At 36.6% G+C, this 22,671-nt stretch overlaps 3 protein-coding genes across 3 annotated transcripts in view; 1 reads left to right on the top strand and 2 right to left on the bottom strand.

The window, feature by feature from the left end:
* LOC121246051 (mediator of RNA polymerase II transcription subunit 6-like) overlaps positions 1-19,695 on the bottom strand; it is a 70,843-nt gene extending 51,148 nt beyond the window's left edge. The window contains exon 1 of the mRNA XM_041144034.1: positions 19,642-19,695. The gene's annotated coding sequence lies outside the window, so the exon portion shown is untranslated. The remainder of the gene's footprint in view (positions 1-19,641) is intronic.
* On the top strand, positions 15,273-16,202 carry LOC121247453. The gene is made up of 2 exons (XM_041145799.1): positions 15,273-15,930; positions 16,063-16,202. The coding sequence occupies exons 1-2, from the start codon at positions 15,273-15,275 to the stop codon at positions 16,200-16,202; spliced, it is 798 nt and encodes a 265-aa protein (XP_041001733.1).
* On the bottom strand, positions 18,393-19,661 carry LOC121246052 (mediator of RNA polymerase II transcription subunit 6-like; the record flags this gene model as incomplete). The annotated part of the gene is made up of 2 exons (XM_041144035.1): positions 18,393-18,638; positions 19,369-19,661. Coding segments are annotated over 2 exons (468 nt in total), but the record flags the coding sequence as incomplete, so codon positions are not given.
* Positions 19,696-22,671: the final 2,976 nt, after the last annotated feature.

Raw genomic sequence — 22,671 nt, 5'->3', positions numbered from 1 at the left:
TCAATTTAGGAAGTGATAGGAAGTGATGAATGACTTATCAGCGAAAATGGGCTGGAGATAGCTGGGCCTGGTATCACGAAGCTATCCAAGGGGAAGTCTAATGTGGGGAAGCAAATTGAGGGGCTTTTAGGGGCCCAAGGGCTTGTACTGAAGGGCTTAGTCCAAAAGGCAAAGCCAGATGACCTTCATAGTAGAAGGTGGAAACGGGTCTCGTCCATACACTAAACGGCAGAAAACAAAAAGGGCACAAAATGCAATCTATCTGGTTCAAGGAAACGAAGAATCCATGGGGAAGAAGACTTGTGAGCAGAATCTGAGTGTAGTTTGGCAAAAAGGCGTAATCTCTCTTTGTCTACTGCGGATAAGGATGCGATCTCAACAGCAGATGGATCAGTGGCGATTGGGGTCTAGCGCCACCGAGACCAATGTAGATCATGAGCTGGAATGCCCTTGGGCTTGGGAACCCACGTGGTATTCGTACCCTCTGTGACTTGATCAAGAGGGAAGGTCCTAATGTACTGTTCTTGCAGGAAACTAGGCTCACGGTTCGGGAGTTCGAAAACTGTAAGTGCAGATTTGGTTTTTTAAATTGTTTACCAATTGGCTCTATTGGATGAAAAGGGGGTTTAGCAATGCTTTGGGGAAGGGATATTGATTTATCTATTCTCAATTACTCTACTTCCCATATTGATGCGGTGATAAAATGTGATTCTGGAAGGAATAGTTGCTGGTTTTTAACAGGAATTTGCGGCAACCCAGATTCTAACTTACGTCACGGAACATGGGATTTGATTCGATCCCTAAGCCGTAATAGTGGGGATCTGTGGTTGATACTAGGGGATTTTAATGAGGTTTTACACCACCATGAGAAGAGGGGTGGACGACCTAGCCTCGAGAGGCAAATTATAGCTTTTCAGGAGGTAGTGGAAGAGTGTGGATTGAGGGATTTGGGTTTTCATGGGTACCCATTTACTTGGTGTAATTGCAGAGAAGGGGTTCAATGTATCAGTGAGCGGCTTGATAGGGGTCTAGCAAATTCAGATTGGTGGCATCAGTTTCCTCATGCTACTGTTACACATGGATTGGTGGCATATTCAGATCATGTTCCTATATGGGTTGATGTGGAAGGGGTCAGGGAGTGTTCCAAAAGGAGGCGAATGTTTAAGTTTGAGGCTATGTGGGTAGGTGAGCCAGCATGTGAGGAAATTATCAAAAATATCTGGGGAAGAAGTACAAGTCAAACAAAAATGGTTGAGGTGATGCAACTTTTAAAGTCGTGTGGTCATCAGTTGGCTGTATGGAATAGACATTCATTTGGGCATGTGCAAAAAAATCTTTCTCAAGCAAAACAGAACCTGTTAAGGCTTCATGAAACTGACCATTTGGGGAACAATAGAAAGGAATCTGAGATAGCACAAGTTGAGGTACATAAATGGCTTGAAAGGGAGGAGGTTATGTGGAGACAACGATCAAGGGCTTTGTGGCTCAAAGAAGGGGATCACAAATCCAAGTACTTTCACATGAAGGCTTCACGAAGGTGAAAGAAGAATACGATAGGCAAACTCCAAGATGAAAATGGGGTGTGGCATGAGTCGGAAGGAAGGGACATGCTTTCATTGACTATTGCAGAAATCTGTTCACAACTTCAAACCCGAAGGGCTCATTGACTTTTCTGGAGTCTCTAGCTGGTAGGGTGGATAACAGTATGAATGAGGAGTTGAGCAAGGTTTATTCTGCTGAAGAGGTGAAGGTAGCTCTACAACAAATGAACCCCACCAAAGCCCCGGGTCTAGATGGTATGTCCCCAGTGTTTTTCCAAAAACACTGGCATGTGGTGGGTGAAACCGTGATCTCAGATGTCTTGGATGCACTAAATACAGGTTCTTTTCCAACCTCCTTAAATCACATATATATCACTCTTATCCCAAAAAAGAAGTCTCCGTCTAAAGTTTGTGATTATAGGCCTATCAGTCTTTGTAATGTGGTCTATAAATTGATTGCAAAGGTACTATCCAATAGGTTGAAGTCTGTTCTGTCTTATGTTATTGGGGAGAGTCAATGTGCATTTGTCCCCGGTCGTTTAATAACTGATAATGTTTTGATAGCTTATGAGTTAGTACATTATTTGCAACAAAAAAAGAGAGGGAAAAAGGGATTTATGTCGTTGAAGTTAGATATGAGTAAGGCCTATGATAGAGTGGAATGGAGTTTTCTAAAATCTGTGATGGAGGTTATGGGGTTTAATCAGAATTTTATTTATATGATTATGTTATGGATCAGCTCCATTTCTTTTTTTGTGTTGATAAATGGTAATCCAAAAGGGCCCATTGTTCCAAGTAGAGGATTGAGACAAGGGGACCCTTTGTCCCATTTTCTGTTTCTTCTATGCACTAAAGGCTTGACTACGTTACTGAAAGAAGCTGGGCTGAGAGGGGGATTTCTGGGCTAATGATTTGTAGGGGTGCTCCAAATATCAATCATTTATTGTTTGCTGATGACAGTATCATTTTCTGCAAAGCTGAGGAAGGGGAGAATAGAAGGGTACAAGAAGTTCTAGAGAAATATGAAGAGGTGTCTGGTCAAAAGATTAACATGGAAAAAACAGCCATGGTTTTTAGTGGAAATGTTAGTAGGGAGGTTAGAGAAGAGATAAGATTGCTATGGGGGAATAGTGAAATACAACAGTATGAAAAGAATCTAGGCCTCCCACCCATTGTGGGTAGGTCAAGACATCGAGTTTTTCACTCCATAAAACAGAAAGTTTGGCAAAAGTTCCAATGTTGGAAAGAGAAACTACTATCACAAGGAAGGAAGGAAGTGCTATTAAAAGTAGTGTCACTTTCTATTCCAACTTATTCGATGAGTTGTTTTCTCTTGCCATCAAGTCTTTGTTCTGAGCTCGAGAGTCTTATGTCAAAGTTTTGGTGGGGAGAAAGGGGAGATGAGAGGAAGATTCATTGGGTTAGCTGGTCTAAAATGTGTCAGATGAAGTCGTGTGGAGGGATGGGGTTTAAAGATCTTAGGGTCTTTAACTTGGCTCTATTGGCGAAACAAGGATGGAGACTAATGAATGATGAAAATTCTCTGATTTTCAGATTGTTGAAAGCTAGATATTTTCCACATTCTAGTTTTCAGCAAGCTGGGTTGGGAAATGTTCCATCTTATACTTGGAAAGGTACGTGAAGCAAAGAAATGGATGTTTGCAGGTTGTAGATGGAGAATTGGAGATGGAAGAGATGTTAGAATTTGGAGTGATCAGTGGATACCGGGGCACACTGAGCTTGTTTCAAAAGGGGTGTCTAGACCAGAAAATATACAAGAAGAAATGGTGGCTACACTTATTGATAACGATACAAGAATGTGGAATGTAAATAAGCTTAGAGCTCTATTCAATCCAAGTGTAGTGGCTGACATTCTTAAAGTTGTGATTTGTCCAGGAGTTACAATGGATAGAAGAGTTTGGGCACATGAGCGACGTGGATCCTTTAGCGTTAAGAGTTGTTGCCGATTTATAAAGGCAAGAATGGAGTCTGGTATTGCAGAATCATCTATGGCTGGGACACATCAGATTTTATGGAAACAACTATGGAAGATGAAGGTACCAAGTAAAATAAAAATCTTTGCTTGGCATGCGTGTAAAGAGGGGCTTCCTACAACAGAGAACTTGTTAAGACGACATGTTTTAATTGAAAGGAAGTGTTGTTTCTATGGGTTTGAGGTTGAGGATACTTATCATGCTTTGATTAGCTGTGTTTGTCTTCAAGGTGTCTGGAAAGAATTGCTGCCAGAATTTGTGATAGATGATAGAATGAATTTTCATGAGGTTGCATTGAAGTTTTGTGAGGGTGTATTAAAGGAGAAGTTGTCACTGTTTTTTTGTTTAATATGGAGTTTTTGGTATAGACGTAACAAGATGGTACATGACCAGTTGTTGTTGAATCCAAAGGTAGTTGCAGAAAATGTTGTTGCGTTGATTAGAAATTTTAAAGAGGTTAGATCACAATCAAATGTTCAGATGAAGAACCACTATAGATGGAAGTCCCCTCTAGTCGGTGTGCTAAAGTTGAATGTCGATGGTGCCGTTTTCGAAGGTCAGAACAAATCTAGTTTGGGTGCAATCTTGAGGGATGATCAAGGCAATGTGTTGATGGCAACTAGTAAGTCCGAGAATGAGGTGGAGGATGCTGAAGCAATTGAGTTAACTGCTATATTTAGAGGCCTCCAGTTGTGCGTGAGTATGTGCATCCCAAAGCTTTTAGTGGAATCTGATTGCTTGTTGGTGGTGGAAGCTTTACAGCAAAATAGCATGGAGAGTTCACAACTTGGGTTATTATACAGAGAAATAAAATCTCTTTCATCCTGTTTTGTTGAGTGTGATTTTGTGTATGTGCACAGGGAGGGTAATATGGCTGCACATAGGTTAGCTAGAAATGCAAAAAATGTGGAAAGCATTGATATGTGGTGGGATTGTATTCCAGATTTTCTTTCTTAAGTCCTATGGCTTGACAAAAGTCTGTAATTTCTTTTATGAAGTGATTTCTTATAAAAAAAAATAATTTATATTCTTACTTTCCTTGTGGTTAAACAGTATACTAATGGCATCCAGTGGAAGAAAACATGCGAGAGATCAGATCGGCCAAAGTAGTGGAGCAACTCATGCTCAGGAGACGAGGCTCATACTTGTCAACCGGGAGATCATTTTGGATGACTTCTGTGATCTTTCATGGGAGGGACGGAGCATATCCATCATCACCGACCGGGGATGGACACCGATCTGTCAGCAGCGGGGGACTGCATATCCAAAAATGGTTGGTGAGTTTTATCATTCCATGGGAGAGCATGACACTGATGCTCTGTGCTACAACTTAGCGGTCCGGGGAGTGAGTATTACTTTCTCACCCTGCATTGTTGCCGAGTTTCTTGATCTTCCACGCATGGTCGATGCATATCCTGCAGCGACTGCTGTGGCTACACCACGAGTAGCGGCTGCATCATCTGATTCGGACACACCGGCCGCATCCTCATCGCCAGCGCCAAATGTAGAGTCGGATGGTAGTTCGGATGAGGATCTACCTGATGATGGTCTGACAAACAATTAGGTCCGTCAGCTTGTGCGAGACCCTTCGGCTCCTCTATATGATGGAAGCAAGGTGATCCGACAGGTCGACTGTATAGCATTTTTCATAAAAATTTATTTAATTGTTGGCTATAACATCGATTCGAAAAAACACAAGACTGATTTCGGGATCGATCAAGCCAGATTTCTGTTGCGAATAGCACGGGGGGGACCCAATTGATCTGGCATTGTATTTCTTCCTCCGCATTCGATCAGAGTCACGCTATTCCAGTAGAGGTAGTCTACCATTTGCACTGCTCATATCTAACCTCCTACTCCGATCGGGGGTTACAGTGTCTACGACTGAGCGAAGGTAGCCACAGATGGGACCCCTTAACAAGATCACATTCAGCAAGAGCAATGGGCACTTGCGGAAGACTACACCAGAACAACCCAGTGGCATGTCGACCGGTCCAGCTTCTAGTAGTACTGCTGCTATTGAGAGACAGCCTGCTGGAGCTACTTTAGATCAAGTATGAGCTCTATTTGTGGAGTTCGTTGAGCCCATCATGGAGAAGTTTAGAGAAATGGACGCATTAAAACGTTACAAGAGGATTTTGATCTACTTAGCAAGTAAATCGTTTTAGTTATTATTTTACTTTTTATGTTGTATAGAACATTATATATTTGAGATGTTAATGTATGGTTTTTATTTCTTGTGTTTGCTACCTTGTCTTTTTTTTTTTTTTTTAATTTTACTTACCGTTCATGATAATATAAAAAATGACACTATCTTTAAAGTTATATTTATATAAATTTAACAGAAAAGAAATTACTATAAAATTTTGAAACTAATTACATAAAATTAATTTATAAATATTTTAACTCACCATAAATAGTATTATATAATATATACACATTTTTTATATTTTGAAAATGATAACAAATTAATGGAAAAAATATATACACAAATTAATGATGATAAACATCTAAAATATAATTTCCAGCCAAATTAATCATTCGAATGAATAAATATGGTGTTTGAATAAGTTCAAACGACATTTCATGCATTCGAACGGTCCACCAACCTTGCCGCTACATTTTCCCACCAAATCTCCTCCATGTGAGTAAGTAAATTTAAGTTCGAACGGTTATGAACTTTCCCCCAGGAAAAATAAATTAATTTCTCACCAAGATTATTATTCGAGCAAATTATATAATGTTCGAACATATATTAATTCCATGTTTGAATCTATCGTGTCTCGTTCGAACAGCTGTGCAATTTTTAGACGATTTTATTCATCTCAAAATATCCGTTTGAATGGATATTTATCCGTTCGAACGAATTTAGAAACTCAAACAGTTTTTGAGAATTTCCATCTCCAAAAAGTACTTTAAGAGACGAAATTTAATTAGTCTCTAACAAATTCGTCTTTAAAAGTAAAATTTCTTGTAGTGACATATGCACACAGTCCACAGACATACATTCACTGTACAAACACGCAAATACCCATTTGTATGCTGTCCCATTTTTTCAACAGCATAAGACAATAACACTTACAAGTAAATTAAGTTAGTCAATCTATAACCACTCTTAGTAGCTAGGGGTAGGAAATGTTGAACCAAATTGCTGGATCAACCTCGGTATCATATTTTAAGGGCCAAGAATAGCTAGCTAGAAATAGATACACTTTAAATGAGGAGTAATGATTAATCATGTACAACCCTTTATACAACCGTGTTTTAAATTTGGATTTATCTATAAAATGATATTACTTTGATAGTTATTTTACAAAAATGTTCTTTATTTAAATCGAACATGGTTGTGTAAAGGGTTGTAAAAAGAGTTATATGCTTATCAATTTTTTAATATTCTAAAACTCACTTCATGTTTTTCTCTATTTATGTTGGAGACTTTAAATTAAAATTTGGACAAAAACTTCAAAAAATCTCGATCTAAATAGTATAATTAATACATGTAAACTCATGATTTCCAAGGACAGAAAAAAATAGAAGAATAGAAATCCACCAAAGACGATTGACCAAGTCGTAGATATTATATATTGGTCATGTATAATATCATGCCAAAATGGCGTACTTAGAACTTGTAAGAAGATCACTTTGCTGTTGAGCAGGAAGAGAGAGATCATGGGGATGTTTAAAGATTTTCGGTACTTCTCATTGCTTGGTGGTTTTGTTCTTCCATTACTTTTGGTTCTTCATGCCCAGGATCAAATAGGTAAGTACGAGTATCTAAACATTCACATAATCACATTAAATTAACTTCGTGAATACCTTCAGTATACCATTCCCTAGCCTATATTCTAATGCATATCTCTCTCTCTCTCTCTCTCTCTCTCTCTCTCTCTCTCTCTCTCTCTCTGATCTGTGCCTATGCATCTTAGGCTTCATAAGCTTAGAGTGCAGACTGCCGGAGAACTCGAGCTATAGTGACCCGATCGACGACCGATATATATTACATTTCAGATGACAACTTTGTAAGCACGAGCGAAATTATGATTGTATCGCCTGAATTCGATCTACATATTGGACCTAATAAGTGGGATTCCTTGAAATTTGAGAGTGCGTTCGCTGTTATCTACAAGGAGATCATACATGTCCCATCGTCCAGTTACATCCATGTTTGTGATAAGTTTTGAACTAGGGGGTTTGCAAGTTCTATCAATTTGCATTAAACAAATCAGAGTACATATGTGCTCTCTTATACAAGCCAAAAAAAGAGGCAGGAAAAATAAGTTTAAAACTAACTAAACTAACTAAGTGAACTAATATAACTTGGTTCATAACTAAACTAACTAAACAGAAGGAAAATACTTCTAATACCCCCCCCCCTCCCCTCCCCTTCAAGCTAGAGCATGAATGTTAATAATGCCAAGCTTGGAGAGCAAGGTAGAAAACAATGGAAAACCAAGTGGTTTAGTAAAGTAATCAGCAAGCTGATTGTGAGAATCAACATGAAAAAGTTTGATAGAACCGTCTTGAATCTTGTCACGAACAAAATGGCAATCGATCTCTATATGTTTTATGTATTCATGGAAGACAGGGTTAGTTGCAATATGGATTGCAAATTTGTTATCACAATACAAAGCTGTTGCACTTGAGTGATTACCTTGTAAATCCTGTAACAAAGAGATAAGCCAAACTAATTCAGAAACTGTATTAGCTAAAGCTCTATATTCAGCCTCAGCTGATGATCTTGAAACCACAGATTGTTTCTTTGATTTCCAAGAGATAAGAGAGCTGCCAAGGAATATGCAAAAGCCTGTGATAGATCTTCTGGTGTCTTGACACCTTGCCCAATCAGAATTAGCAAAACCATTGAGTTTTAAGTTTGAATTGGAAGGAAAAAAAAGGCCTTGACTAGGTGAGTCTTTGATGTATTGAAGGACTCTATGAGCATCATGTAAATGAGGTAGCCGAGGAGAATCCATAAACTGACTTAATGTGTGAACTGCAAAAGTAAGATATGGTCTGGTAATGGTGAGGTAGAGTAACCTACCAACCAATCTTCTATAAAGTTTGGGATCTTCAAGCAGAATACCATCAGATTTAGACAGCTTTAGATGTTGTTCCATAGGTGTTTTAACTGGTTTAGAACCAAGGAAACCAGAATCTGATAATATGTCTAAAGCATATTTTCTCTGGGACAAAGAAATTCCAAATGTATTCCTTGCTACTTCGAGGCCCAAAAAATACTTCAAAGGTTCAAGATCTTTAAGTTTAAACTTTTGATCAAGGAAATTCTTGAAAGTATTAACAAAAGTCATATCATTGCTAGAAATAAGAATGTCATTGACATATATTAATAAAGCCATGAAGCTAGTGCCCTAAGTCTTTGTAAAAAGGGAATAATATGTCTTGGATTGTATAAAACCAAGAGAAATGATTGTAGAAGAAAACTTAGCAAACTACTGCCTAGAAGCTTCCTTCAATCCGTACAAAGACTTATTCAATCGACATACCCTTTTATCATTTTTATCACCAAAACCAGGAGATAAAACCATATACATTTCTTCGAACAATTCTCCATGAAGAAAAACATTGTTGACATCTAACTGAATGAGATGCCAACCCTTAATTGATGTTATGGAAAGAAGACACTTAACTGTCACCATCTTAGCAATTGGACAGAATGTATCAAAATAATCAACACCCTCTTGTTCTGTAAACCCCTTAGCAACTAATTGAGCCTTATACCTCTCAAGTGTTCCATCAGACCTAAGTTTCACTTTATAGACCCATTTGCAGCCAATTGTACTCTTACCAGGGGGAAGAGTAGTTAAAGTCCATGTTTTGTTAGTTTCTAAGGCTATGATTTTATCAGCCTTGGCAGTTCTCCAATGAGAAATTTTAACAGCTTGATGGAAAAATTTAGGCTCAAAAATAGTAGAAAGAGCTATGACAAGGCCTTGTGTTTGGATGACAAATGTGAATATGAAAGAGAACTAGAAAGAGGATAAAGAGTACCTGAAACAAAACCAGAAACCTCATTAGAAGATGAAGAGGAGCAAGCCTTTGAAGATGCCATATGGCAATGAAAATCATTCAAATATCTAGGTGGCCTGTGAGCTCTAGAAGATCTTCTAAGAGGAACATGTGAAATAGAAGAAGGAGGTTGGTTTGAAGGAACATGTGAATTTTGAGTAGAAGCTGATTGGTCTGAAGGTAAGGAAGAGTCAAATGAAGGAATATGGAAGTGAGATTGATCAGAAATGGGTTGAGGAAGAACAACAAAAATAGGAAGCTAAACAGAATTAATATTTTGAGATAAAGATTGGAAAGGAAAAATGTGTTTATGGAACACAACATCTCTGGAAACAAAAACTGTATGATCATCAAGATCATACAATTTGCAACCTTTAATAGCAAGTGGATAACCAAGAAATATGCATCTTGTAGTTCGAGGATCAAATTTAGATCTGTTATGAGCTAATGTAAAAGCATAACAAAGGGACTCAAATACTTTCAAATGAGCATAAGGAGGAAGTTTATTAAAAAGTAGCTCATAGGGACTTTTATTGTTCAACAAAGGAGAATGAATTCTGTTGATTAAGTACACAGCAGTAAGAATGGAGTCTGACCAGAAACGTAAAGGAAGATTGGATTGAAAAATGAGAGCATATGCAAGATTTAAAATGTGCTAGTGCTTCCTTTCAACCACTAAGTTCTGTTGAGGAGTAGTTACACAAGAAAGTTGGTGAATTATGCCTTTACTAAAGAAGAAATTGTGTATAGCAAATTCACTACCATTATCAGTTCTAATGAATTTTATCTTTGAATTGAACTAAGTTTCAACCATGGCAACAAAATGTTGTAACAACACCCGAGCATCAGATTTGGATTTTAACAAATATACCCAAGTGCTGCGAGAAAAGTCATCTACTATGATCAAAAAATATTTGAAACCATCCAAGGAATGAGATTGAAATGGTCCCCAAATATCACAATGTATGAGTTCAAAAGAACAAGTAGATTTATGCTGACTATGTGAAGGAAAAGGTAACCTCTTGTGCTTAGCAAGAGGACAAACACCACAAGTGGTGGAATTATTAACAGAAAAATCAGAAACAATCGAGGACAACAATTGCATTCTAGAAAGAGATGGATGTCCCAATCTCTTATGCCAAATGTCAAAAGTAAGATGACTAGATTGTAAAGCAAAAATAGAAATAGAATTAGAAGACAAATCTTTTGAGCAATTCACAGGTGAATCTAGTTTGCAGCAAGTAAAGTCCTTTGGCTTTACCCTTCCCATTCATTCCCCAATGGATGAGGTCTTGTATAAAGCAAGTGTCATGAAGAAATGTTATACAACAAGAAGATTTAGTAAGCTTACTTACAGAAAGAAGATCGAAATGAAAGGAATGAATACACAACACATTGTGTAAAACAAGCTAAGGAGACAAATGGGCAGATCCAACATGTGTAACTGGTACGGAAATACCATTTGGCAATTTAACAAATGAGTCATGTACAAGTTGAAAGGATTTGAAGAGAGAAATAGAATGAACCATGTGGTCCGTAGCACTAGTATCGATGATCCATTCATCATGGGGTAGGTAAGAAGATGTGTTGTGTTGAGAGAAAAAACATAATGTGGAGAAGAGAAGGAGCACTTACCAGAATGGAGGAGTGCTAAGAGTTGTTGACATTGCTCTTGAGTAAGAGGCATCGAAGGATTGGATGTATAATTTGCAACATGATTAGCAGAATGGACAAGAGGTAGAGAATTGAATGTAGAATTGGAGGATCTGCCTTTTGATTGATATCCAGGAGGATATCCATGCAACTTAAAACATTTATCCACAGTGTACCCTAGAATGGAACAATGAGAGCAAATAGGTCTGTGAGTGGGTGGTTTGGCCATATGAACAGGTTTTGTAGAGGAAGAAAAGGCAACAAAAGGTATGCTTGGAACCAAAACAGATCCAATATCACGCTGTCGTTCTTCTTGAAGGACTAGAGGAAAAGCTTTGTTCATAGGAGGCAAAGGATCAATGAGAATGATCTGACCTCTAACATGCAAATAGGAATCATTTAATCCCATCAGAAAACGCATGACGTACTCTTGTTGATGCATAGCTTGCAAGGAACGTAAACCACCCCAAGAACAAACAGGCAGAGGACGATAATTCATCAATTCATCCCAAAGGCCTTTCATCTGAGTAAAATACACATTAACAAAAAGATCATCCTGTGTAAGAGATGCGATGGACTTTTGTAATTAGAAGATCTGAGGACCATTGCCTTGAGAAAACCTCTCTTTGAGATCAGACCACATCTCCATGGCAGAATCGACATAAATGATACTAGCAGCAATCTCTTTAGAAATAGAATTAAGCAACCAAGAAAGCACCATATTATTGCATCAAGTCCATGATTGAAACAATGGAGAAGTTTCTGAAGGAGATGGAACAAAGTCATCGATGAAGCAGACTTTATTCTTGGCAGTCAATGCCATAGGCATGGAACGACGCCAGATATTGTAATTGTCACTTGTAAGGGGTTGAGTGTGTTGTGCCTAGACTATCAGCATGATGAAGGTAATAGGATCGGAAGAATCTGCTAGAAAATAAGAAGAAGAACAAGAAGATCAAACAGATGAACTAGATGAAGCCATGTTTACGTGGGAAAAATTTCTTCCGATACCATGATAAGTATTGAACTAAGGGGTTTGCAAGTTCTGTCAATTTGCATTAAACAAATCAGAGTACATTTGTGCTCTTTTATACAAGCCAAAAATGAGGCGGGAAAAATAAGTTTAAAACTAACTAAACTAACTAAGTGAACTAATATAACTTGGTTCACAACTAAACTAACTAAACAGAAGGAAAATACTTCTAATAGTTTGCCTCCTCAACACGGACTATGGAACGCACTTCATCTCCGCACTAGAACAAGGCCTTTGAGAAATAACACTGACGTGTCTGAATCGGGCTCATTGGCACTCGTCGCACGGGCAGATGCCAGTGCAACTGGGAGCCAAATGTTCAGGTAAGTTGTTTTGGTCTTAAAAAGATAATACAAATAATTAATTTATCTCTTTCCATTTTAAATTAAGCTTTTACAACAATCAGTAATTTCACATATATGAACCATTTAGATCTAAAAAAATTTACGTAGATGTAGCAGCAGATCAATATTAATTGTGAAATTACCTTGTAGAAATTATAGGGAATAATTAACTAACACGTACATCAACATATGCGCGCAAAATCACTTGTATAAAAATAGTAATTATGATCGTTTTACACAGGTACAAGGACGACAAATTTGATCGGATTTGGTCGACCGAGAGTTTCAGTGCGTGGACATTGTTAAACACGTCGCTCAGTGTCAACGCCGATCAGAATTATTACGAACCGCCATCGGTTGTCATGGTCACTGCTGCGACGACAAAAGATGCAAATACTTAGTTGGATTTCTACTGGGACGTCCCTCCTAACGATTTTAATTCTGGATATTATACCTACGTGCACGTTGCAGAGGTTGAAGAACTCAACAAAGTCAACCAAAACAGAGCATTCAACGTCACCTTAAATGGAAACTTTTAGTACGGAACTGTTTTTTTTTTTTAATAGGAAATAGCCAATATAGAAAAAAAACTCTGAATACAAGTCAAACTATATGTCTGTTGTATGTATACCTCCCCGCATACAAATTTCTTTACGACAGGTATTATCTTAACTTCTAGAAATTCTCATAAGAGAGTATTACTCTATAATAAATAGATATAAAACCATCCCAAATCACCCCATCATCCAAGAGAGGAGGGGTATCCAACCACCCCATCCTCTAAAAGAGGAGGAGTTCACATGGCATAATTTTTATAGCTTATTTCTTTTATCAATAAACAAAATTACAAACATTAAGAAAACACTATAAAAAATCACATCCTCCAAAAGGAGGAGAGAGAATCCTGCCCACTCAAGCATCGGTTGAGCACCAGCGCCACCGCTGCCACCATCCCTCACCACCCACCACGAATCGCACCATCACGAAACACGAGCACCCATCATGAAACGCGAGCACCATCCCTTGACCTTCCTCCACCGTCCCTCGGCCACCCACCCACCCGCACGAGCACCTCGTGCCACCACTGCCATCCCTCCCCCCCCCCCCCCCCCAAACAGGGGCACTAAAGAGGCACAAATCGCACCCACGAATCACCCCCATCGCGAAATGTGAGCACCTTCCACCATCCCTCTTCCTTCCTCCACCTTTCCTCGACCATCCGTCGCACGAGCACCACCAAGCCTTCCTTGTAACTTTGTCCTTGTGGGTTGGTTCGAAATAAGGGGTCGAAAACAGAAACTGTTTTGTGTAGAATGAGAAAATAGAGATGAAAATTTGATGAGATTGGGAGCACCTGAAGAGTGTTCTTTCTTTATTAGATCTGAAAAAACACATAAAACACGAACAAAATGGAAAATAAGTGTTTTGGGGGGGGGGCGGGGGAGAGGGAAGAAGATTTTAGAGAGAAATTGGAGGGTTCTCTCTAAATAGCTGGAGGAGACAAACTACCTAATGGATTCGGTACGGACCTATTGTTCCCTATTATCTATACAATTTTATTGTGTATAGCCACTAACAGGAGGAATATATAATTTCTCACTCAAAAGAACTGAAAATTCTACTCTCCCACCAATCATCAACGCCGTTGAGATTTATAGAATGATACGACACCTACAAACAGAGACAGACCAGGGTGATGGTGCGTACGTTCTTCCCAACATATCTTTCAGGTTTCAACTTTCAACTATTTATCGATGATGATCTCTTTGCCATGTCGTAAAATATAAATTTAATTATTGTATTTTTTAGTAATACTATATATAAATTTAGGATACACAAATTTTATATATTTTCTGTAGATAAAAAATTAAAATCGGTATCTTCATGAAAAAGTTTTTTTTTTTTCTTTTACAATAGGGTCTCTATTTTATATACAAATTATTTTCTACTGATCTATTAATTTATACATATTTTTTTTTAATGCATTTTGAAATTAGTTGATGCAATTATCAATACCAAGTTAATGTATAGAGTGACAAGAAACTGGCAAGGAGATCCGTGTTTTCCTCAAGCGTACGTGTGGAATGGTCTTGAGTGTAGCTCTGGAGGTTACAATAATACGGCAAGAATCACATCCCCGTAAGATTTAATTAAGTGTCTAAATTTGTATTGGTGTTGAAGAGCAATGGAGCTGCTGAGTTGGAAAGGCAAGAACAGAGTCACTCTCACCCACATCAGCACTAGATGGCAAGTCAGCAGAAAGGAGAAAAGGATTCACCAAGGGGGATGAGAGAAGAAAATTCTGAAGTGTGAAGTTTTGTTTTATATGCACAGCTCTGTTATCTGCTCCTTTTTCATTTCTGTAAAGCAAAGTTGGTTAGTAATGCGCACACCAATGCTCTTTTGTATGCTAGTGACATTCATGTAATGCTATAAATAGCCACATTCTGTACAGACAAATATACAAAGGAAATATAGAAATCCAATTCTTTCCAAACTTCCTCCATTGTTTTGCTCTTGGTAATTTACACACTGTTTTTACATTTCTTACATGATATCAGAGCCAAGTTATGGAAGATAACTCAGAAACCCAAAACTAAAATCAAAACCCCAATCCAAACAAAGACCCTACTCACCCAAGCAGTCCTACTACATTGGCACCAATGATGGTACTGGCTCCATGCTTGTCACTCATAGCTTGGATGCTAGTAACTATTACTCATGGGCTCGGTCAATGAAGAAAGCATTAAGAATAAAAAATAAGCTCAGCTTCATTGATGGAAGTCTATGTGAAGTAACTGACAAAAATGACCCCCTCATGGAACATTGGCTGCGTTGTAATGACATTGTGATTACTTGGATGCAAAATGCCATGGCTATTGACATCAAGGTCAGCACAGTGTATGTAGAAACAGCACACCAACTTTGGCTTGAGTTAGAACAATGTTTTGCTCAACAAAATGCTACTCGGATTTTTGAGATCAAGCATGCTATAACCATGCTTATGCAGAACCAAGATGTTGTAAGTGTTTACTTTTCCAAACTCAAAACTTTGCTAGATGAACTTTCGAACTATGAGGCCATCCCTAGTTGCAGTTGTGGAGGCCTAAAAACAGTTGTACAAAATCAACAAAGGGACTGGGTTATGAAATTTTTAATAGGTTTGAATGATTCCTATAAGGGAATCAAAGCTCAAATCCTCTTAATCAAACCCTTCCCTAGTCTTAATGAGGTTTATCCCATAATACAACAAGAAGAGAAAAAAAGGGAAATATCTACTGAGGGACCTGTTCATGACTCCATGGCGATGTTTATTCGAAGAAACTACAAGGAGGGTGGTAAACCAAACATTTCTACACAAAAGAGGGATTGATACTATTGTTCTTTTTGCAAAATATCAGGACACTCTCTAGAAAGATGCTTTAAGGCTAACCCAAGCAAACCAGTTTGTTCTCACTGTCAAATTCCAGGTCATACTGCAAACAAATGTTTTAAGCTTCATGGATACCCATCAACTCACAAGTTTGATGGGAGGATTAGATCTTCAGCAAATCAAGCCACTGCATCTCTAGCTTCTGTAGAGGATTTGGTAAATGACAACTCGGGCTAGTTTTTTTTCGCAGATGAAATGAGATGAGTTGAGATTAAAGTTAAAAAGTTGAATAAAATATTGTTAGAATATATTTTTTAATATTATTTTTATTTTGAGATTTGAAAAAGTTGAATTGCTTATTTTATTTTGTATTAGAAGTTTGAAAAGTTGTAATGATTAGATGAGATGAAATGTTTTCTGAAAATAAACGAGGCCTAAGTGTCCTTGAGCCAAGAACAATACTCACAGCTCCTGGTTTTGCTCAAACCAACCATAAGTCCCTCACACTCAAACCCCTCTGCTAACAATGTTCAAAGCATCTTTGCTTCCTCATCTTCTGATGGAAATGTTCATCAAATTTCTGGTATGTCATTATGCATGTCTGTTTTTAATTCCAAGCCTTTAAACAAATTGAATGTGCCTTGGATCATTGATACAGGAGCAACGGATCACATGATCTATTCTCCCTCACCGTTCTCTTCAATTCAATCACAAGCTTCTCATTCTGTTGCTCTACCTAATGGTAATATAGTTGTTGTTACTCACATAGGAACAATAAGAATTACAAACTCTCTAACTCTTCAGGATGCCCTTTGTGTTCCTAGCTTCACTTTCAACTTGATTTCTGCTAGAAAACTAACTCAAACACTTCATTGTTGTTTGATTTTCTCTCCTCATTTCTGCTACATACAGGACCTTTCAGTTTGGAAAACGATTGGCATGGGTAAAGTAAGGCAAGGGCTGTACCATATACTGCAAAGGGAAGTCTCTCCCTCAGCCTTATCAGATGCCTTGGGCAAAATGAGTCCACTATCTTCACTCCCAATTTCTGCTTCAATCACCAACAATGACCAAAATTTTGATGTTTGGCATTATAGACTAGGACATTCTTCTTACTCAGTTTCTAACATAGATGGTGATGTTCATTTTTCAAAAAACTTCTAGTGAAAAACTTTGTTCCATATGTCCTTTAGCCAAGCTCCACAAACTACCCTTTCCTATAAGAGCACAAAAAATAGAAAAGTGTTTTGAATTATTACATTGTGACATTTGGGGTCCTTGCAATGAAACTGGTAGTGATGGTTCAAAATACTTCTTAACTATTGTGGATGATTTTAGTAGATGAACTTGGACTTATATGTTGAAACTAAAATCTGATGCCACCACCACTCATCAAAGCTTTTGTGCTATGATAGAGACTCAATTTGAGACCAAAATAAAAACCATTCGGAGTAATAATGGAGGGGAGTTTAACATGAAAGATTTTTATCTCAAAAAGGGAATCATACATCAAAGAAGTTGTGTTGAGACACCACAACAAAATGCTGTGGTGGAAAGAAAACACCAACATATTTTAAATACAGCCAGGGCATTAAGATTTAAAAGTGGAATTCCCTTAAAATATTGGAATCATTGTATTTTAACTGCTGTGCATATCATAAACAGGACACCTTCACCTATACTGAGCAATAAAAGTCCTTATCAAATTCTGTTTAACAGGAAACCCAGTTACACACACCTTAAAGTTTTTGGCTGTCTAGCTTTTGCTACAACCATTGTTAATGGAAGGCATAAATTTGACCCTAGAGCAAAGAGGTGTGTGTTTATGGGATACCCCTTTAGGATTAAAGGATATACTTTTCTGGACCTTGAAACCAAGAGAATATTTGTTTCTAGAAATGTGGTTTTTTTATGAAAATGTTTTCCCTTGCAAAAATAAAATCCTCACTGACACTCATGTGGAATCAGACCAAAACAATATCAGTTTTACTCAAATCCCTACCATTTTTACAGAATCTGTCACCACTACCTCAAACATTCCTCAAGAAACTGAAGCAAATTATCAAAATACTATCTCTGAACAGGAATTTCTTGATACTTTCTCTCAAACTGAGTCAGAAACTAGCCCTCAATATTCTGCTACTCATGACTATGCATCAAATACCACACCTATTAGTCACTTGCCTAGGAGGTCAACAAAGGTTCGAAGAGCCCCTTCTCACTTGCATGATTTCATATGTCAGCAGGTGACCTCTCTTCACCCATGTCAAAAGTTGGACAAACAGAAAGGCAAGAATCCCTCAGGTAATGCTTATCCTCTTAGTGATAGTGTTTGTTATGAAAAGTTGTCCAAATTGCATAGAGCTTTTGTTGCCTCAATTACATCCCAACCTCAACCTAGAACTTATCAAGAAGCCAAAAATTCACCTGAATGGTGCACAACCATGAGAGCTGAAATAGAAGCTCTTGAACTTAATAACACTTGGGCCTTAGTTGATTTACTCAGCAGCAAAAACATTGCAAAGCTGGGGTGCTTGGTAAATCGATCCATCCAAAACATAATAAGTGAGCATCAGTTTAACCTTTTCAGGACCATCCCTCTTTTGCTTGCGGATAACAAATAGATGGGGCTCCATAACTTCATATAGCATGTATTCTATACCTGCCATTTTCCTGTCAACAAACAAATCATAATCTTTAACAGCGCCTTGATATGGGTCGCTACAAGTACAGACTGCTATAAACTTTCATTGCAAGATTACTTAAACCTTGCATTCATAAATTACTCCGAAACTACAATTATTAAACCGGTACCTGACCACAACATAGTGTAGGTCTTGGGTCACCCAGAGAGGGTATTGGGTCACCGAGTCATTGGTTCAACCTATAGGTTGCCGGTCAAATTGCATGATCTTTTATAAATTAATTAAACATTGGTAATATTTATAAGAAAATTATGAAAAATAAATTTGAGAAACTGCAAAATAAATGTAAATGACATATTCACAATAGAAATATAGAGAAATATGAAGAAAAACTTACGGCAATATTAATTTTCAAGCTCTGTTTAAGAATATATGTTGATTTGGACATTGAATTCACACTACGTCAATACTGATACCTGAAAATTTCTATTAAAGATTGGGATTATCTTCACGAAAAGAAATAGAGGCACATAAGAAGAAAGATTATACAAATAGAAATAAAGAGAATTCAACTTAAAGAAAAATTATACGAAAAGGTCAGAAATTATGAAACGGAAATAATTTAAATCATTTCGGATTTTTAATTTATTGTGCATAAATCAAGAGATTCAACAATGGAAAGCACTGAAAATACAAATATTAATAATAGATGTATGTGAATGTATTTGATAGGGAGGGAGGGTTTTGGGGGAGCTTACGAGAGGTGGGAGAGATCAAGTGGGTGAATGGAGCGCATGCGAAGCTGCTCGTTGTGGCAGGTCCAGTCGTAGAAGGGTGAGAGGGCGGAGTAATCGAAGACGAGGTTGCGGTCGAGAGGGTAGTTGCGGTCGAGAGGGTAGGTGCTGAGCCACAGCTGGTCCCTGAAGCATATTCCGGTCATGTCAGTTCCCGGAGGAGCTGGTGGAGCTGGCGGGCCGCCTTCCAACCCCTGGTTCGCCGGCGGAACAGAAGCCACCGGTGGAGTCGCCGTCAGGCTGGCTGGGTTTGTTAATCAGTCAGTCGGGTCGTGTGTGCGCGTACGACTAGTGGGTGCGATGAAAGGTTTTTTTTTTTTTTTTAACTAAACTATGGTATTATTACTGCAGCGACAGCCGCTCGGTTTGGTTGCAAGAGTAAGGTGAGAAATTTAATTCAGTTTAATTTTAAGTTTAATTTAATATTTAAATATTTAATTTTTAAATTAATAAACTCATTTTAATTTAAAATCTTATTATATATGAGATTTATAATCTTTTTCAACTTAACACATTTTTATACGTAGAATCTATAATCTTTTTCAATTTCTCAGAAATAATATTAAATTCATTTTAACATCTAAATTCATTTTAGACAGACTTCACATAATTTACTATATCTACTCAGCTAACTAATATTAATTAAGAATTCAATTCAATTCAACATTTAAATGTAATCTTAAAGTTATTAATACGACATTATTGGTATTATAATAACTTATTAGTTTACACCAATATATGATAAATTTAAATATTCATTTAAAATATTTATAATGTAAAATACGATATCAAATTTTTAAAAAAATATCAAATTTTTTGTATACATAATTTTCTTTTTTCTTTTTTCTGTAATTTGTACGATCCAAAGTATAATTTGCAGTATATCAATCTTTGATATCAAGGAAGGTTGTCACTTTTCCGTCCCCATCCTTTGGGCTCATATATACCTACTGAGCGTCGTCAAAAAAAAAAAAAATATATATATATATATATATATATATATATATATATATATATATATATATATACCTATTGAGCAAAACTAAGAGCATTGATATTAAATTAGCCAAATATATTTTTATCTTTAAATTTAGTAAATATCATTCATATTTGCTCCACATTGAATTAGTTAAATTGTTTTCATTTAAATTATAAGCTACAATAAATCTATTCTTCTTTTCAAATATGAAAAGAACTATAACAAGTCTAAAAGTATTTTTTGAGATTATTATATTATAGATATAAGATTTTTATTTATATGAGATTTTATCATCTATATACATATGAGATTATTATATTATAGATTGTTAGATTGTGAAAATGAAAATGAATATGATTATTGGAGATTATTGAAGATTATAAAAATAAAATATAAATTAATTAAAAAATATAAATAATAAAAAATAATAATATTTTATTATTATAAAGAATGTGATAACTAATCTAATGTAGACTTTAAATTTTAAATGATTAACTAAAAATAAAAAAAGTTACATATCAATTAAAATTTAAAAAATAAAATAATCAATCCAATACTGATGCTGTAAGTTCAACATCTCGCAATTATATCTACAATGCCAATCAAGCTCATGAAACCGATGAAAAGTTCCCCTTTCAAACTCAAACAGTCAGATAATATCTGATTCAAGAAAAATATGATCAGACTAATTAATGGTGGCCTTTGTAATTATTTGGTTGAAATCAAGAAAACAACTCTTTCATTAGAATCATTCATAAGCGCAGAGAGTACGCGTCAAATCTTTCTTTACTACTTCTTTGTGCATCTAAAGTTGGTACACCAAATGATTATATTGACGATATTTCAGCTTCATTACTCAGTCATATGCATATTTTAAAGAGTAGTGATCTCGATTAGGGGTGTTATCCACACCATAAGTTGCAGGATAGTCCCCTCTCCCGCATAGGCCGTGGGCGAGGTTTTCACCTCCATCCCGCATGTCAGGAGTAGGGCAAACTTCCAATTTGTCCCACCCCCTCCTATTTTAATAATAGATAACAGTCTATTAGGTCTAAAAATCATTCATAGGTTCAAAAATGATCAAAAACACATTTTGGACTTAAATTGTAAATTTAAATTTATAAATATGATTATAATTTAAAAATTATGTGATTTTTAAATTTGTTAGTGTATATTTTGTATAAATTGTAATATAGTAAGTTGGTCTTTTTATGGATTGCTTTCACAATATAAGTCTCACACTTAAGCAATATTGGACTTTTGTATTGCCTGGACAATTTATAAAAGAGTCATCTTACTACACTACAATTTACATAAAATATTAAATAAAAGTTATACTTAATACATCTTACTATATTTATATAATAAAATATATAAGTGTGGGGCAGGGTTGGGCCCTCCCCGCCCCTCGCCCCCGCTAGGGGGGTCAGATGTTGGGTAAGGAGAACAAAGGCGGGGTAGTGGGGTGCAAGCCCCACTGCCCACCCCACTGCCCACCCCTAATCTCAATCCGAGTTAATGACCATCTACAAAAATAATCAAATATGCAAGGAACATACCATAATTGGTAGTCTTGGCCCAAGTTAGTGACTTTAATACCAGAGAGTACACTACCTGTGTTTGGTTTGATTTAAATAAAAAAACATGGTAATACGAGAAAAACCAACTAACTTGCTCTAAACTTCTCATAAACTTGGTTTACAACAATTATTTTTGAGTTTATCCTAAGATGAGATTAGATGAGATGAGATGATAGTGTTATGTTTTGCTAGATCACTACGAACTTGTTCCATATTTCTTAATAGTGCCACAATTTTATTGAAAAACTTTATTCTCAAGCTAGTGTAGCACACTTAAGAAATAATTTACATGATATAATTTAATTTAAACAACTCAAACATTACCATTAAACTTTTTTTAATATGGTCATGATCACTGCTCCAACTTGGTCAACACCTCTCATTCATCTAGAGTCTATTCTCTCCATTTAAATACCCATAATGCATAAAATGTAGAATGCATAAAATGTATAATACATTAAGGTCAGATTTGGATAGCAAAATCCTCTCATCTCATCTCAATATTCAAACATGCACCACAAAAAATAAACACTTCAATTTCAAATTTTTAATTTTTTCATTTAATCATTACAACTTTTGTAAATTTTCAAATAAAATACAAAAAATAATTCAATTTTTTCAAATCTAAAAAATAAATGTAGATGCAAAAGTTTGGCTAAAACTAAGTGACTAGGTGACTAAGATGATAAGTTCAGATATGACTAGATG

Source organism: Juglans microcarpa x Juglans regia, chromosome 1S (genome assembly GCF_004785595.1).
Source record: "Juglans microcarpa x Juglans regia isolate MS1-56 chromosome 1S, Jm3101_v1.0, whole genome shotgun sequence".
In the NCBI taxonomy this organism is placed as follows: domain Eukaryota; kingdom Viridiplantae; phylum Streptophyta; class Magnoliopsida; order Fagales; family Juglandaceae; genus Juglans; species Juglans microcarpa x Juglans regia.
Note: the sequence above shows the minus strand (reverse complement) of the source record. Positions and strands in the feature narration are given on the sequence as shown.

What these genes read in the sequence shown, in the direction of transcription:
- LOC121247453 (XM_041145799.1), top strand. Translation starts at nt 15,273, where the DNA reads ATGCTTGTCACTCATAGCTTGGATGCTAGTAACTATTACTCATGGGCT. An exon ending in AAGAAACTACAAGGAGGGTG is followed by an intron (nt 15,931 to 16,062) that starts GTAAACCAAACA and finishes GTCAAATTCCAG; the next exon opens with GTCATACTGCAAACAAATGT.